The 14,994-nt window shown below is 46.6% G+C and overlaps 1 protein-coding gene across 2 annotated transcripts in view; it reads left to right on the top strand.

Annotated features, from left to right (window-relative positions):
- LOC106565565 (collagen alpha-1(VII) chain-like) overlaps positions 1 to 14,994 on the top strand; it is a 93,092-nt gene that overhangs the window by 57,890 nt on the left and 20,208 nt on the right. For both annotated transcript variants that reach the window (XM_014132828.3, XM_045691645.2), the window contains exons 58-81: positions 16 to 51; positions 225 to 266; positions 387 to 467; positions 1,066 to 1,101; positions 1,256 to 1,291; positions 1,737 to 1,817; positions 1,941 to 1,976; positions 9,943 to 10,014; positions 10,233 to 10,277; positions 10,848 to 10,883; positions 11,092 to 11,127; positions 11,765 to 11,869; positions 11,982 to 12,047; positions 12,182 to 12,217; positions 12,341 to 12,376; positions 12,496 to 12,543; positions 12,658 to 12,693; positions 12,935 to 13,060; positions 13,298 to 13,507; positions 13,644 to 13,679; positions 13,771 to 13,815; positions 13,929 to 14,045; positions 14,239 to 14,310; positions 14,626 to 14,670. In XM_014132828.3, coding sequence (XP_013988303.3) covers positions 16 to 51; positions 225 to 266; positions 387 to 467; positions 1,066 to 1,101; positions 1,256 to 1,291; positions 1,737 to 1,817; positions 1,941 to 1,976; positions 9,943 to 10,014; positions 10,233 to 10,277; positions 10,848 to 10,883; positions 11,092 to 11,127; positions 11,765 to 11,869; positions 11,982 to 12,047; positions 12,182 to 12,217; positions 12,341 to 12,376; positions 12,496 to 12,543; positions 12,658 to 12,693; positions 12,935 to 13,060; positions 13,298 to 13,507; positions 13,644 to 13,679; positions 13,771 to 13,815; positions 13,929 to 14,045; positions 14,239 to 14,310; positions 14,626 to 14,670 — 1,515 coding nt within the window. The remainder of the gene's footprint in view (positions 1 to 15; positions 52 to 224; positions 267 to 386; positions 468 to 1,065; positions 1,102 to 1,255; positions 1,292 to 1,736; positions 1,818 to 1,940; positions 1,977 to 9,942; positions 10,015 to 10,232; positions 10,278 to 10,847; positions 10,884 to 11,091; positions 11,128 to 11,764; positions 11,870 to 11,981; positions 12,048 to 12,181; positions 12,218 to 12,340; positions 12,377 to 12,495; positions 12,544 to 12,657; positions 12,694 to 12,934; positions 13,061 to 13,297; positions 13,508 to 13,643; positions 13,680 to 13,770; positions 13,816 to 13,928; positions 14,046 to 14,238; positions 14,311 to 14,625; positions 14,671 to 14,994) is intronic.

Genomic DNA, 14,994 nt, shown 5'->3' on the forward strand with positions numbered 1-14,994 from the left:
TTTATGACACAATAGGGAGCTCAAGGCCCCCCAGGACCTCCAGGGAAAGTGGTGAGTCCTGATAAGATTATAACTCTTTAACAATATGTTCATTTAGCAGAGACTAAATGTGACTTTCAGTCAACAAATATGGTCCCTGTGAGAATCATACCAAAGAAATGGTATTACAAGCACAAGAACCACATAGCTACCTACACCTCTCTGTCTCTCTCTAACTTCTACAGGGCGATACAGTGCAAAAGCTTAAAGGAGAAAGAGGAGAAAAGGTATGTAGATGTCCCTTACTTACTTCTAACATTGTACGAACACATCTTTGTGTGTATACAGCACAGCTCTCTCTCAGTACACCTAACCTCCCAGTGTCTGATGTCACTTCCTGTGTCTAGGGAGATGCTGGTGACCCGGGAGAGCATGGGGGCAAAGGTCAGAAGGGCGAGGCAGGGTCCTCAGGGGCCGCGGGGCTCCGGGTGAGTAAGACTGCTGTCTATGTCTCTTATCTAACCTTTATTTAACTAGGTAAGTCAGATAAGAACAAATTCTTATTTACAATGACGGCCTACCCCGGCCAAACCCGGACGATGCTGGGCCAATTGTACGCCGCCCTATGGGACTCCCAACCACGGTCGGTTGTGATACAGCCTGGAATCAAACCAGGGTCTGTAGTAATGCCTCTAGTGCTGAGATACAGTGCCGACCACTGCGCCACTCGGCTCCTTTCTAGCCTTAAGGGGGAAGCAAGCCTTTTTACGAAAATAAAAACCCAATTTCTAATTGGGTTTAAAGGACAACTTGTCATCCAACCATATACCTAAGTATTTGTAGGATGACACTTTTTCAATAGATAAGTACCCTTGATGGGTCACTGTCTCTTAACTACCTCTAAACTTTAAGCAGAGTCTTACAGGGCTATCCTTCCAAATCTAGTGTTTTGAGAAGCCTAAGCTTCGGTCGGTTACTGAAGTATACTGACCTGTGATGGCTGTCTGTCTGTCTGTGTGCTGTAGTGTGTGTAATTCTTACCCTGTGTCTTCTCTCTCTCACCTGCTCTGTTGTTTGTCTGTGTAGGGTCTCGAGGGACAGCGTGGACCTCCAGGGTCGAGAGTAAGTCACTGTCTGTCTGTCATGTGTGTCTGTCTTTCTGTCTGCCTGTCTGCCTGTATGTCTGTCTCTTATGTTTGTCTGTCTGTCTAATCACTATCCCGCTCACCTACCCTCTCTCTATTTCACTCATTGCTCTTTCTTTCTTTTTCTCTAGGGTGACACAGGAGAGAGAGGAGGCCCAGGAGACAAGGTCTGAACAACACATACTACAGTGACTTCTCACATTCTCACACAGGCAGATTTTGTAATTGACAAATCCTGATAGGATATGGTTCTCCAAACTGGCTGGTGATTGGCAGGTTGCGCTGTCCTTCATTCCACCGGATCCTGTTTACCAGTCTGCAGATTCCCAGTGGGATGAAGCTCAGTGGGGCCTGCTCACAACATCACCACAGCCTGAGACATGCAACTTACTACTGTATACACACATGCTCTGCATCCTAAAAAATACCTCACCGTAGTCATTTTCAAACATTGAACTAACTCTGAGTAACGACGCTGGAGCACTGAATTGCCTTTCCACAGTAGTAGTAGAGTTTTATCCTCTTGTGCAAAATGTTCCCCGGTCCAATACAACCACTGTGCAGCCCTTATTCTGATCATACTCTATGCATCATGTGTGCTTCTCTCTGTAGGGAGAGAGAGGTGCGTCTGGGCTGGATGGACGCAACGGTCTGGATGGCAAACCAGGGGCACCAGGAGCGGCCGGCCTGAGGGTCAGTACCTCTGTCTCTGTCATACAGACATTACAACAGCTGTAGATTCTCAGGGTACTGTGAACATGACATAAACATTACTGTCTTTAGTTGTCTCTCAATCCTTTCCCCTTGGTGTTACAGGGAGACCCAGGGAAACTAGGAGATCCAGGAAGAGATGTGAGTACCACTGTTCCCCAGGCCAGAATCAACCCCTAGACTCGGGGTGCCCAACCCCAGTCCCAGAGGGCAGCACTTCTGCTGGCTTGTGTGGCTCTCTGGTACATTCATTGGTCTGTTAAAGTCAGTGAGTGGAGCTGTTACCATTTGTCTTATCTGAACCTTGGAGAGGTCCCATTAAGAAGTGAGAAAGGATTTCATGCAAAGATGATCTATTATATTGATGGGTCCACTGGCCGCTCAATGGAAATACATGTCTGCAAAGGTGAAAGGCAGGCGGGAGGAGGCGAGATCAGGTGGGAACATTCTAGCCAGTGATCTTTTGTAGAAAATGTATCAATACACTCGTAACAACCAAAGCATTATGAAATCAAATAAGCCTCAGCTATCAAAATAGCAATTCACTTTCAGCTTAAACAAATTTGTCACTTTCACATTGCCCTCCAGACAAAAACACCTCACTTGCTTATAGCGTTAAGCAGAACAAATCTGCTCATTCTGCGCGGACAGCTTTTGGGCGGAGTCGACCCTCTCGCTTTGCCTCTTGCTTTCAGCTTCAGGCTAGTATCGCATCTGCCAAATTACTAAAATGTCAATGTACATGGAACAAAAATATGAACGCAACATGTAAAGTGTTGGTCCCATGTTTCATGAGCTGAAATAAAAGATCCCATGAATTTTCCATACGCACAAAAAGCGTATTTCTCTTAAATTTTGTGCACATATTTGTTTACATCCCTGTTAGTGAGCATTTCTCCATTGCCAAGGTAATCCATCTACCTGACAGGTGTGGCATATCAAGAAGCATGATCATTCCACAGGTGCACCTTGTGCTGGAGACAATAAAAGGCCACCCTAAAATGTGCAGTTTTGTCACACAACACAATTCCACTGATGTCTCAAGTTTTGAAGAAGCATGCAATTGGCATGCTGACCTATGGAATGTCCACCAGAGCTGTTGCCAGATAATTTGATGTTAATTTCTCTACCATAAGCCACCTCCAACATCGTTTTAGAGAATTTGGCAGTACATCCAACCGGCCTCACAACTGCAGACTATGTGTAACCATGCCAGCCCAGGACCCCCACATCCGGCTTCTTCACCTGCAGGACCGTCTGAGACCAGCCACCCAGACAGCAGATGAAACTGTGGGTTTGCACAAACAAAGAATTTCTGCACAAACTGTCAGAAACCGTTTCAGGGAAACTCATTTGCGTGCTCGTCGTCCTCACCAGGGTCTTGACCTGACTGCAGTTCGGCGTCGTAACCACCTTCGATGGCCACTGGCACCCTGTAGGAGTGTGCCCTTCATGGATGAATCCCGCTTTCAACTGTACCGAGCAGATAGCAGACAGCGTGTATGGCGTCGTGTGGGCGAGCTGTTTGCTGACGTCAATGTTGTGAACAGAGTGCCCCGTGGTGGTGGTGAGGTTACGGTATGGGCAGGCATAAACCACAGACAACGAACACAATTACATTTTATCGATGGCAATTTGAATGCTCCGTGATGAGATCCTGAGGCCCATTGTCGTGCCATTCAGCCGCCGCCATCACCTCATGTTTCAGCATGATAATGCATGCCCCCATGTCGCAAGGATCTGTACACAAGTCCTGAAAATGTCCCAGTTCTTCCATGGCTGCACACTCACCAGACATGTCACCCTTGAGCATGTTTGGGATGCTCTGGATCGACATGTACGATAGCATGTTCCAGTTCCCGCCAATAACCAGCAACATCGAACAGCCATTGAAAAGGAGTGGGACAACATTCTACAGGCTACAATCAACAGCCTGATCAAATCTATACGAAGGAGATGTGTCGCTCTGATTGAGGAGAATGGTGGTCACACCAAATACTGACTGGTTTTCTGATCCACGACCCAACCTTTTTTTTAAGGTATCTATGACCAGCAGATGCATATCTGTATTCCCAAACATGGTAAACCCATAGATTAGGACTTAATGAATTTATTTTAATTGACTGATTTCCTTATTTGTATTTATTATGGATCCCCATTAGCTGCTGCCTTGGGGTCCAGCAAAATTAAGGCAGTTTATACATTTTTTTAAACATTACAATACATTCACATAACACACTGTTATGAAGTCTGTACCTCAGTAAAATCTTAAATTGTGGCATGTTTATATTTTTGTTCAGTATACTGTAAATGTGGTGGAGGATGCTCTCCGATTGCATGTACAAAAAAAAATAAACAAATAAAAACGGTGGACAGAGACTTGCTAGCTACGTTAGCTGGGATTTTTTACAAGGATTCTGCCTCCTGAAAAAAGCTTCTCCCAAGCGGGTGTGACACCTACTCCCGTTGCCTGCTCACTCTTTTCCCCCTGTCCAACTACAAAGTTTCTCCCTGCAGGCAGTCACTGAGTCTGAGGTGCTAAAGGACCCCAAAAAAACATCTGGTTCACTGCAACTTAAAGGTCCTAAATGATGTCACTATTGTCCTTGATTCTAATTAATGTTTTTATTGACTTGGCCAAAGCTTTTGATACGGTAGACCATTCCATTCTTGTGGGCCGGCTAAGGAGTATGTCACCAAGGGAGTACCCCAAGACTCGATCCTAGACCCCACGCTCTTCTCAATTTACATCAACAACATAGCTCAGGCAGTAGGAAGCTCTCTCATCCATTTATATGCAGTCTTATACTCAGCTGGCCCCTTCCCGGATTTTGTTCTTAAACGCTCTACAACAAAGCTTTGTTAGTGTCCAACAAGCTTTCTCTGCCCTTAACCTCTCTGGTATCATTGGGACGCTAGCGTCCCACCTCGACAACAGTCAGTGAAATTGCAGGGCGCCAAATTCAAACAACAGAAATCCCATAATTAAAATTCCTCAAACATACAAGTATTATACACCATTTTAAAGATACACTTCTTGTTAATCCAACCACAGTGTCCGATTTCAAAAAGGCTTTACGGCGAAAGCACACCATGCGATTATGTTAGGACAGCGCCTAGCCACAAGAAACCCTACAGACATTTCACAGCCAAGGAGAGGACTCACAAAAGTCAGAAATAGTGATTAAATGAATCACTAGCTGTCATGGGAATTATTTTATCCCCATGATAATAATTAACAATCAATAAGCCTTGACTAATGCCTAAGGTTTGTAAGACACTGGGTAAAGAATAATTAGGCAAGGACTCAGCTTTCTGCAAAAGGTTCGTACGGTTTACTCAGAGAACGTTCTGCCCAACATTAACAAAGAAGGTCATTTTATCCTCTCTCTCCGCTTACGCACACACCTCCACACAAACAGTAGGTGAATAGTATCCCTCCCCTGACTTCCCACCACTGTTAATCACCATCCAGCGCTGCCTGTTCCTTTCCCCCGAGATTAGGAGAACCTTGAAGGCTACTCCCGGTCTCTTCACACACACACACATGTCTACAGTTCCCTTAGACCCACTAATCACACACACACACACACACACACATACACTTCTCTCCCTTCCGGGTCTCTACTAGACCTTATGGGACTAACGTTCAGTACTTTAATTATTCATTACCCATGCTACATAACTACTAATTAATAATGGATTCTTTATTCATTTACCTTTATTAGATAATTCTCTTATCACTAACCTTTGATGATCTTAATCTGGTGGCACTACCAGGACTCCATGTTACACAATAAATGTTTGTTTTGTTCGATAATGTCCCTCTTTATGTCCAAAAACCTCAGTTTAAATTGGCGCGTTATGTTCAGTAATGCATTGTCTCAAATGACATCCGGTGAAATTGCAGAGAGCCAAATCAAATTACAGAAATACTCATCATAAACATTGATGAAAGATACAAGTGTTATACATAGGATTAAAGATACACTTCTTGTTAATCCAGCCGCTGTGTCAGATTTCAAAAAGGCTTTCTGGCAAAAGCACACCATGCGATTATGTTAGGACAGCGCCTAGCTACAAAACACCATACAGACATTTTCCAGCCAAGGAGAGGACTCACAAAAGTCAGAAATAGCGATTAAATTAATCACTTACCTTTGATGATCTTCATCTGGTGGAACTCACAGGACTCCATGTTACACAATTAATGTTCGTTTTGTTCAATAATGTCCCTCTTTATGTCCAAAAATCTTATTTTTGTTGGTGCATTTAGTTAAGTAATCCAAAGGCACAAAGCGCGCTCTCAACACCCATACGAAAAGTCAAGTTCATAGAAACATGTCAAACGATGTTTAAAATCAATCATTTACATTACATTTGCGTCATTTAGCAGACGCTCTTATCCAGAGCGACTTACAAATTGGTGCATTCACCTTATGATATCCAGTGGAACAACCACTTTACAATAGTACATCTATATCTTTTTTTTGGGGGGGGGGGGTAGAAGGATTACTTTATCCTATCCCAGGTATTCCTTAAAGAGGTGGGGTTTCAGGTGTCTCCGGAAGGTGGTGATTGACTCCGCTGTCCTGGCGTCGTGGGGGAGCTTGTTCCACCATTGGGGTGCCAGAGCAGCGAACAGTTTTGACTGGGCTGAGTGGGAACTGTGCTTCTGCAGAGGTAGGGAGGCGAGCAGGCCAGAGGTGGATGAACGCAGTGCCCTTCTTTGGGTGTAGGGACTGATCAGAGCCTGAAGGTACGGAGGTGCCGTTCCCCTCACAGCTCCGTAGGCAAGCACCATGGTCTTGGCTTCAACTGGAAGCCAGTGGAGTGTGTGGACGAGCGGGGTGACGTGAGAGAACTTGGGAAGGTTGAACACCAGACGGGCTGCGGCGTTCTGGATGAGTTGTAGGGGTTTATTGGCACAGGCAGGGAGCCCCGCCAGCAGCGAGTTGCAGTAATCCAGACGGGAGATGACAAGTGCCTGGATTAGGACCTGCGCCGCTTCCTGTGTAAGGCAGAGTCGTACTCTGCGAATGTTGTAGAGCATGAACCTACAGGATCGGGTCACCACCTTGATGTTAGCGGAGAACGACAGGGTGTTGTCCAGGGTCACGCCAAGGCTCTTAGCACTCTGGGAGGAGGACACAATGGAGTTGTCAACCGTGATGGCGAGATCATGGAACGGGCAGTCCTTCCCCGGGAGGAAGAGCAGCTCCGTCTTGCCGAGGGTCAGCTTGAGGTGGTGATCCGTCATCCACACTGATATGTCTGCCAGACATGCAGAGATGCGATTCGCCACCTGGTTATCAGAAGGGGGAAAGGAGAAGATTAATTGTGTGTCGTCTGCGTAGCAATGATAGGAGAGACCATGTGAGGATATGACAGATCCAAGTGACTTGGTGTATAGCGAGAATAGGAGAGGGCCTAGAACTGAGCCCTGGGGGACACCAGTGGTGAGAGCATGTGGTGCGGAGACGGATTCTCGCCACGCCACCTGGTAGGAGCGACCTGTCAGGTAGGACGCAATCCAAGAGTGAGCCACGCCGGAGATGCCCAACTCGGAGAGGGTGGAGAGGAGGATCTGATGGTTCACAGTATCAAAGGCAGCAGATAGGTCTAGAAGGATGAGAACAGAGGAGAGAGAGTTAGCTTTAGCAGTGCGGAGAGCCTCCGTGACACAGAGAAGAGCAGTCTCAGCTGAATGACCAGTCTTGAAACCTGTCTGATTTGGATCAAGAAGGTCATTCTGAGAGAGATAGCAAGAGAGCTGGCCAAGGACGGCATGCTCAAGAGTTTTGGAGAGAAAAGAAAGAAGGGATACTGGTCTGTAGTTGTTGGGATCGAGTGTAAGTTTTTTGAGAAGGGGTGCAACTCTCGCTCTCTTGAAGACGGAAGGGACGTAGCCAGCGGTCAAGGATGAGTTGATGAGCAAGGTGAGGTAGGGGAGAAGGTCTCCGGAAATGGTCTGGAGAAGACAGGAGGGGATAGGGTCAAGCAGGCAGGTTGTTGGGCGGCCGGCCGTCACAAGTCGCAAGATTTCATCTGGAGAGAGAGGGGAGAAAGAGGTCAAAGCATAGGGGAGGGCAATGTGAGCAGGACCCGCGGTGTCGTTTGACTTAACAAACGAGGATCGGATGTCGTCAACCTTCTTTTCAAAATGGTTGACGAAGTCATCCGCAGAGAGGGAGGAGGGGGGGAGGGGAAGGAGGAAAAGGAGGGAGGAGAAGGTGGCAAAGAACTTCCTAGGGTTAGAGGCAGATGCTTGGAATTTAGAGTCGTAGAAAGTGGCTTTAGCAGCAGAAACAGAGGAAGAAAATGTAGAGAGGAGGGAGTGAAAAGATGCCAGGTCCGCAGGGAGGCTAGTTTTCCTCCATTTCCGCTCGGCTGCCCGGAGCCCTGTTCTGTGAGCTCGCAATGAGTCGTCAAGCCACGGAGCAGGAGGGGAGGACCGAGCCGGCCGGGAGGATAGGGGACATAGAGAGTCAAAGGATGCAGAAAGGGAGGAGAGGAGGGTTGAGGAAGCAGAATCAGGAGATTGATTGGAAAAGGATTAGGCAGAGGGAAGAGATGATAGGATGGAAGAGGAGAGAGTAGCAGGAGAGAGAGAGCGAAGGTTGCGACGGCGCAATACCATCTGAGTAGGGGCAGAGTGAGTAGTGTTGGAGGAGAGCGAGAGGGAAAAGGATTCAAGGTAGTGGTCAGAGACTTGGAGGGGAGTTGCAGTGAGATTAGTAGGTTGTTTTTGTCATAAATAATCAATAATATTTCAACCGGACAAAAGCTTCGTCAATAGAAAAGGAGAAACAAGATAGGCATGCTCCCGATCACGCGCTGGACTCATGTCTGGAAATGTCCACTGTCCACTCATTGAAAGTGCTATATCTCCCTCATTTTTCAGAGTAAAAGCCTGAAACAATGCCTAAAGACTGGCCACATGTAGAAGAAGCCATAGAGATCGTGAACTGGGTCCTAAGTCTTTGTATGGTGGATAGGCTTTCAATGGAAAAACAGCCTTTCAAAATAATAGTACTTCCTGGATGGATTTTCCTCATTTTCCTGCCATATCAGTTCTGTTATACTCACAGACATTATTTTAATAGTTTTGGAAACGTTAGAGTGTTTTCTATCCAAATCTACTAATTATATGCATATCCTAGCTTCTGGGCCTGAGTAGCAGGCAGTTTAATTTGGGCACGCTTTTCATCCAAAATTCCGAATGCTGCCCCCAACCCTAGTGAAGTTAACCTTGTTCTGAACACCTCCAAAACAAAGGTCATGTGATTTGGTGAGAAGAATGCCCCTCTCCCCACCAGTGTGATTACTACTTCTGAGGGTTTAGAGTTTGAGGTAGTCACCTCATACAAGTACTTGGGAGTATGGCTAGACGGTACACTCTTTTTCTTGGCACATATCAAAGCTGCAGGCTAAGGTTAAATATAGACTTGGTTTCCTCTATCATAATCACTTCTCCATCACCCGAGCTGCCAAACTAACCCTGATTCAGATGACCACCCTATCCATGCTAGATTAGGGAGACGTAATTTATAGATCGGCGGCAGGTAAGAGTGCTCTTGAGCGGCTAGATTTTCTTTACCATTCTGCCATCAGATTTGCCACCAATGCTCCTTATAAGACACATCACTGCACTCTATACTCCTCTGTTAACTGGTCATCTCTGTATACCCGTCGCAAGACCCACTGGTTGATGCTTATTTATCTCCATCTCTTCATTCAAAGACTCAATCATGGACACTTACTGACACTTGTGTCTGCTTCGCGTGATGTATTGTTCTCTCAGACTTCTTGCCCTTTGTGCTATTGTCTGTGCCCAATAATGTTTATACCATGTTTTGTGCTGCTACCATTTTCTGCTGCTGTGTTGTGTTGCTACTGTGTTTTTGTCATGTGTTGCTACCATTCTGTGTTGTTGTCTTAGGTCTCTCTTTATGTTGTGTTGTCTCTCTTGTCGTGATGTGGGTTTGTCCTATTTTTTTTATTTATTCCAGCCGTCACTTACTGTGTTTGAACACTAGAGGGCACTGTGTTGCTCTGTGGTTTCAGCCCTCACTCCTCCACTGTGTCTGTCTGTCTGTCTCACCAGGGGCTGCCAGGACTAAGAGGTGTACAGGGCCTCCCAGGCCCTATTGGGCCCGCTGGAAATCCAGGCACACCTGTGAGTTTGCCAACACTGTCAACCACACAAACAAAAACACATACATGCACGACGCACCCACCCACACACCACACACACACACACACACACACACACACACACACACACACACACACACACACACACACACACACACACACACACACACACACACAACGCTCCACTTTCCAAAGCACGTGTCTCATTGATGTCTCATAACTCTAATTGTTGTGTTTCAGGGCAAAGCAGGAGAAAATGGAAAACCAGGGGCTGCTGGGAAAATGGTGAGGGATCTGTCAGACCTCTAACATAGCATCCTGCAGGGCATTACCACACTACATCATACCTCTGATTAATAACAAACTGAATGAATTTTTTTTTAATTGGATGCGATTCAGTGCTATTTATTATGAGCTTTATCATCACCAGTTAGTCCTATTTGTCTCTGTCAGTCTGTGTAATTACCATTAAACATGTTTGTCACATCCTCAGGTTAAAGTGCACTGATCAGATGTGACTCTGAGGCTTTTATTCCACCTAAGTGGCTGTGCTGACTTTGTGTTCATTCCAAATGGCACCCTATTCCCTATATAGTGCACTACTTTTGACCATGCCCTATAGGGCTCTGGTCAAAATGAATGCATTATGTAGGGTTAGGGAGCCATTTGGGGAGCTGCCCATCTGTTGTAATGTTAAGTGAGGAGGTAATAGGATGATCAACCGAAGCCTCTGCAATACATTATCTATCTAACTGAGAGGCTCAGCTTGATACAACAGCATAGTGAGCTTTTATAAATGCGCATTTCAGTGTTGTTAGTATGGTAAGTTTGTTATTGTGTTGTTGTTTTTCGCAGGGTGAGGATGGCGTACCAGGGGAAGATGGCAGAAAGGTCAGTGTTCGTTACGGCACTCAGGACTATTTAAATTCACATAACTTTATTCATGGTCTATGGTCCACTGACCAGTAAACATCACGGTTTCCTCCCATTGCTGTGCTGATATTGCTGTTCATGTTCATTTGGAGTTAATGTGAGTGTCTTTGCAGTGCCACTGTTGTCTTTAGTGATGTGATGAAAATGATGTTTCTCTACCTCACAGGGTGACAAAGGAGAGGCTGGGGTTTCTGGAAGAGACGTTAGTAACTTGTTACCCTGTATCTTTATCTCTCCCCTCTCGCTCTCTTTTAATGTCTGTACAATGTCCTTTCTTTCCTCCCCTGCTGTCTCTCTCTTCCTCTCGCTCCCTCTTTCCCTCCGTCTTCATTGATCCTGCTCTCCTCGGCTCCTGAGCATCTCTCGATTATCCCTGTTCCGTTTCTTTCTCGCCATCAATCCCCCTCCTAGTGTGTGTTTATTAAGCGGACTCTCCTGTGACATTGATATTTCTATCACACCCTACCTTCACGATGAAATCAATAGCGCTCTAAGCAGCAGCTGTATAAATGCAACGGTGGGTAATGATCAAGCTCTGCTTTTGAGGGCCAGCCGCTTCTGAGAGGGGATCCGCACAGGCATAGAATGTCAAGGCTGTGGTTTCATGTCCAAATTCATAGAAATTATCTAGGACATCTGCCTCCTTTCTAGTTCAGGCCAGAGCCCTTAGGAATGGAATAGAGTGTCCGTGCTGGTCTGAAGTTGTCGTGTGTTTGTGTTTGTGTGTGGTGTGTGTGTGTGTGTGTGTGTGTGTGTGTGTGTGTGTGTGTGTGTGTGTGTGTGTGTGTGTGCGTGCGTGCGTGCGTGCGTGCGTGCGTGCGTGCGTGCGTGCGTTTCAGGGCCGTGACGGGCTGAAGGGGGACCGGGGCCTTGGCGGGCCTGCAGGGCCAACTGGTCTATCTGGGCCCCAAGGGGTCCCTGGCACCATCGGACCTCCAGGACAGGTACAGAACAGTCATATGACTCTGCTTCCTAGAGTGTGTGTGTGTGTGTGTGTGGTCACTTGGTGCTCTGATTATACAGTTAACTCTCTCTCCCCTCTCTTCTCTCTCTTAGGTGGTCTATGCGAAGGGAGCTCCAACACCATCTATCCCTGGCCCTCAGGGGCCTCCAGGAACCCCAGTAAGTTACTATGTTGGATATGAGCCGTGTAGTATAGCAGTATAGTATAGCCTGATGTAGCAGTACTGTGTGCTTGTCTTAAGTACATTTCTAATGCATTCTGTTTCTGATGCCCTTCTCTCTGTGTCTCTCAGGGTGTGCCTGGAATCCCAGGGACCGTAGGAGCTAGAGTAAGTCATTTTCATAGAGATAATTTACTATTATCTATTTCTATGGTCAGTCAGTCTGCTCCAGCTCTGTCCATTCATCTGTCCTTCAGTCTGATCTCTGACCCACTCACTCTTGTATTTCAGGGGGAGAGAGGAGCAGTGGGCAGTAAAGGTGAAAGGGTAAGTGTGTGTGTGTGTGTCTTGCATATGAATGTGTACACATGCTGTTTCCTGAGTATGTGTATGGGTGTATGTGTTAGTGCATCTTTAGTATTACTGATGTGAGATGTTATTGACAGGGTGATCCAGGAGAGGACGGGCAACCGGGCAGGCCTGGAACAGCAGTGGTAAGAAAATACGGATTCAAGAAAGGAGAATAACCCCAGCACGTGACTAATAAAGGCATGACCATGTACTGTATTCACTCCTCCTTGACACTGTTTGTGCCTCTCTCCCGTCAGGATGTGCAGAAGGCCCTCTCTAACCTTGGCATTGAGGTAAGTGGATACTAAATGTTTGCAATGATGTGACATTAAGGCATAGCAGTGCTGTATATGAGTCTCCTTCCCTTTGAACAAGCCTGGGTTCTTTTCATTAGGACACACCGTATCAAGGTGTTAAAACGTTTATTTAAACTTGAAACGAAGTCCAAGTAGGCCCCTCCTGTTTCAGTTTGCTTCTTTTTGTTTGGTGCCTGATGAATATGACCTTTCTGTCCCTGTACTGTCCTGTCTGTAGATGCAGGACCTGAAGGTGCTTGTGGATAACAGTAATGTGCCGGGCAAGAGTGTGCTGGAGAAGGCTGAGAAGGGCCAGAGAGGAGACAAGGGAGAGGCCGGGCAGAGAGGACCAGCAGGGATAGATGTGAGTGAGCGGTCCCCAATTTGGGAGCAGTGTGGGGAACAAAGAGACTATATCAAGACCTCCACGCAAATGGTGTAGTAGAGTGAACTAAAACATGGTGTTAGTGTGTTTATTTGACCCATGATGTAATGCATAACTCTCTGCTTACTCTAAAAGTGATTCTCTGTATGACTGTAAAACAATTATGATTTCTAGGACAGTATGTGTAAGTAATGTCTTTACTCATTTCCATGTCAGGGTGCCCGCGGGCTGTCTGGGGAGAGGGGTGTGAAGGGAGAGCAGGGGGAACGGGGGCCTGTAGGGGCCACAGGACCCACAGGGAGGGCCATTGGAGAGAAGGGCCCAGTGGGACCCCCAGGACAGGCTGGAGAGCCTGGAAAACCTGGAATACCTGGAGTACCAGGGAGAGCCGGAGAACTGGGAGAGGCTGGACGACCTGGAGATAAGGTGAGGAGGAGGAAGGAGTGGTTTAAGGAGAGAGATAGAGAGGGAGAGGAATATGAAAGGAGGAAATACAATTTTTTTTAAAGAGGAAGATCATGTGGATTAGAGATGTGTCATGTGATACCACTTTGACTTCCAGGGGGAGAGAGGAGAGAAGGGTGACAAAGGAGAGGCTGTGAGTATATTCATCACCACAATAATCATCATTTCATGTAATGTATATACTGTATGGATGTTGACCAGAGCATGACTGTTCTCATCTCCAGGGGAAAAACGGGCTAGGGGGCTCAGTGGGACCTCCTGGACCAAAGGTGACCTGTACAGACTACTTTTCTAATAAGTCGTAATTACAGTAAACATATCATAGTTTATCCAGAGGTTACTGGGTGCAGTGTGTTTATTGGGGTGTGTGTGTGTGTTTAAGGGTGCTGCTGCAGTAGCGGGTGAAGCTGGACTCCCCGGAGCAAGGGGCCTCCCTGGGGTTACAGGACCGAAGGGAGAGCCTGGCGCCTCAGGGCCACAGGGATCCAAAGGCGACAGGGTCAGAACACCTCACTCAAAATATTACAGTACTTCATCATGAAGCCTGATGTGGGTCCCTGTGTTTAATCAGCTGTGTGTGTGTGTGTGTGTGTGTGTGTGTGTGTGTGTGTGTGTGTGTGTGTGTGTGTGTGTGTGTGTGTGTGTGTGTGTGTGTGTGTGTGTGTGTGTGTGTGTGTGTGTGTGTGTTACAGGGTATTGCAGGGCTCCGTGGAGATAAAGGTGATCGGGGTCCATCTGGAGAACAGGGACGCGATGGTTTTCAGGTGACTGTGTGCTTTACAATAAGTGGCTATCCCTCATCTCATCTACAACTGAGGTGTCAAACATGCAGCCCGGGGGCCATTTCTGGCCCGCCATCTGATTCAATGTGCACCCCTTGGTGAAAAGGACTTTGACACCTCTGTGCTACGCTGTGAGATGAGATGTGACTGGCTCTAACCATATGGGTTAACAGTTGGCACTACCTGATACCAGGTTGTATTACCCTTATCATTGTGTGATTATGGTGCGGAGGAGGTTGTGAAGACAGTGTTGTAGTGGTAGCTAGTAGTAACCAGGTTGTGTTTTGATCATTTCAGGGGGCAGCAGGAGAACCTGGCAAACCGGGACAGGATGGGAAGCCGGTGAGAGGAGGAGGGGTGGGGTTGAAGGGAAGATTAAAATGATGATAATATTGTAATCGTATGATAAGGTTACTGTAGCTAGCCTACCTAATACATTTTCAGAAAAAGTCGGTCTATCAGGCTTTTATTTTCATTGATATCAATAACCATACAATTATACAGTGATATACGGTGGTGCTTCTTTGTTGATATATGATGCCTTTTAGATATGACTGCATGGATGCATTATGCAGGTGCACACTGTGCACTCATCTGTTTTCAAAGAGACAGCTTCCAGGAGACAGGTCCCAGACATCAAAGGACAAACTGGAGTTACACAGTTTT

This window comes from Salmo salar, chromosome 12, assembly GCF_965601325.2.
Source record: "Salmo salar chromosome 12, fSalSal1, whole genome shotgun sequence".
Lineage (NCBI taxonomy): Eukaryota > Metazoa > Chordata > Actinopteri > Salmoniformes > Salmonidae > Salmo > Salmo salar.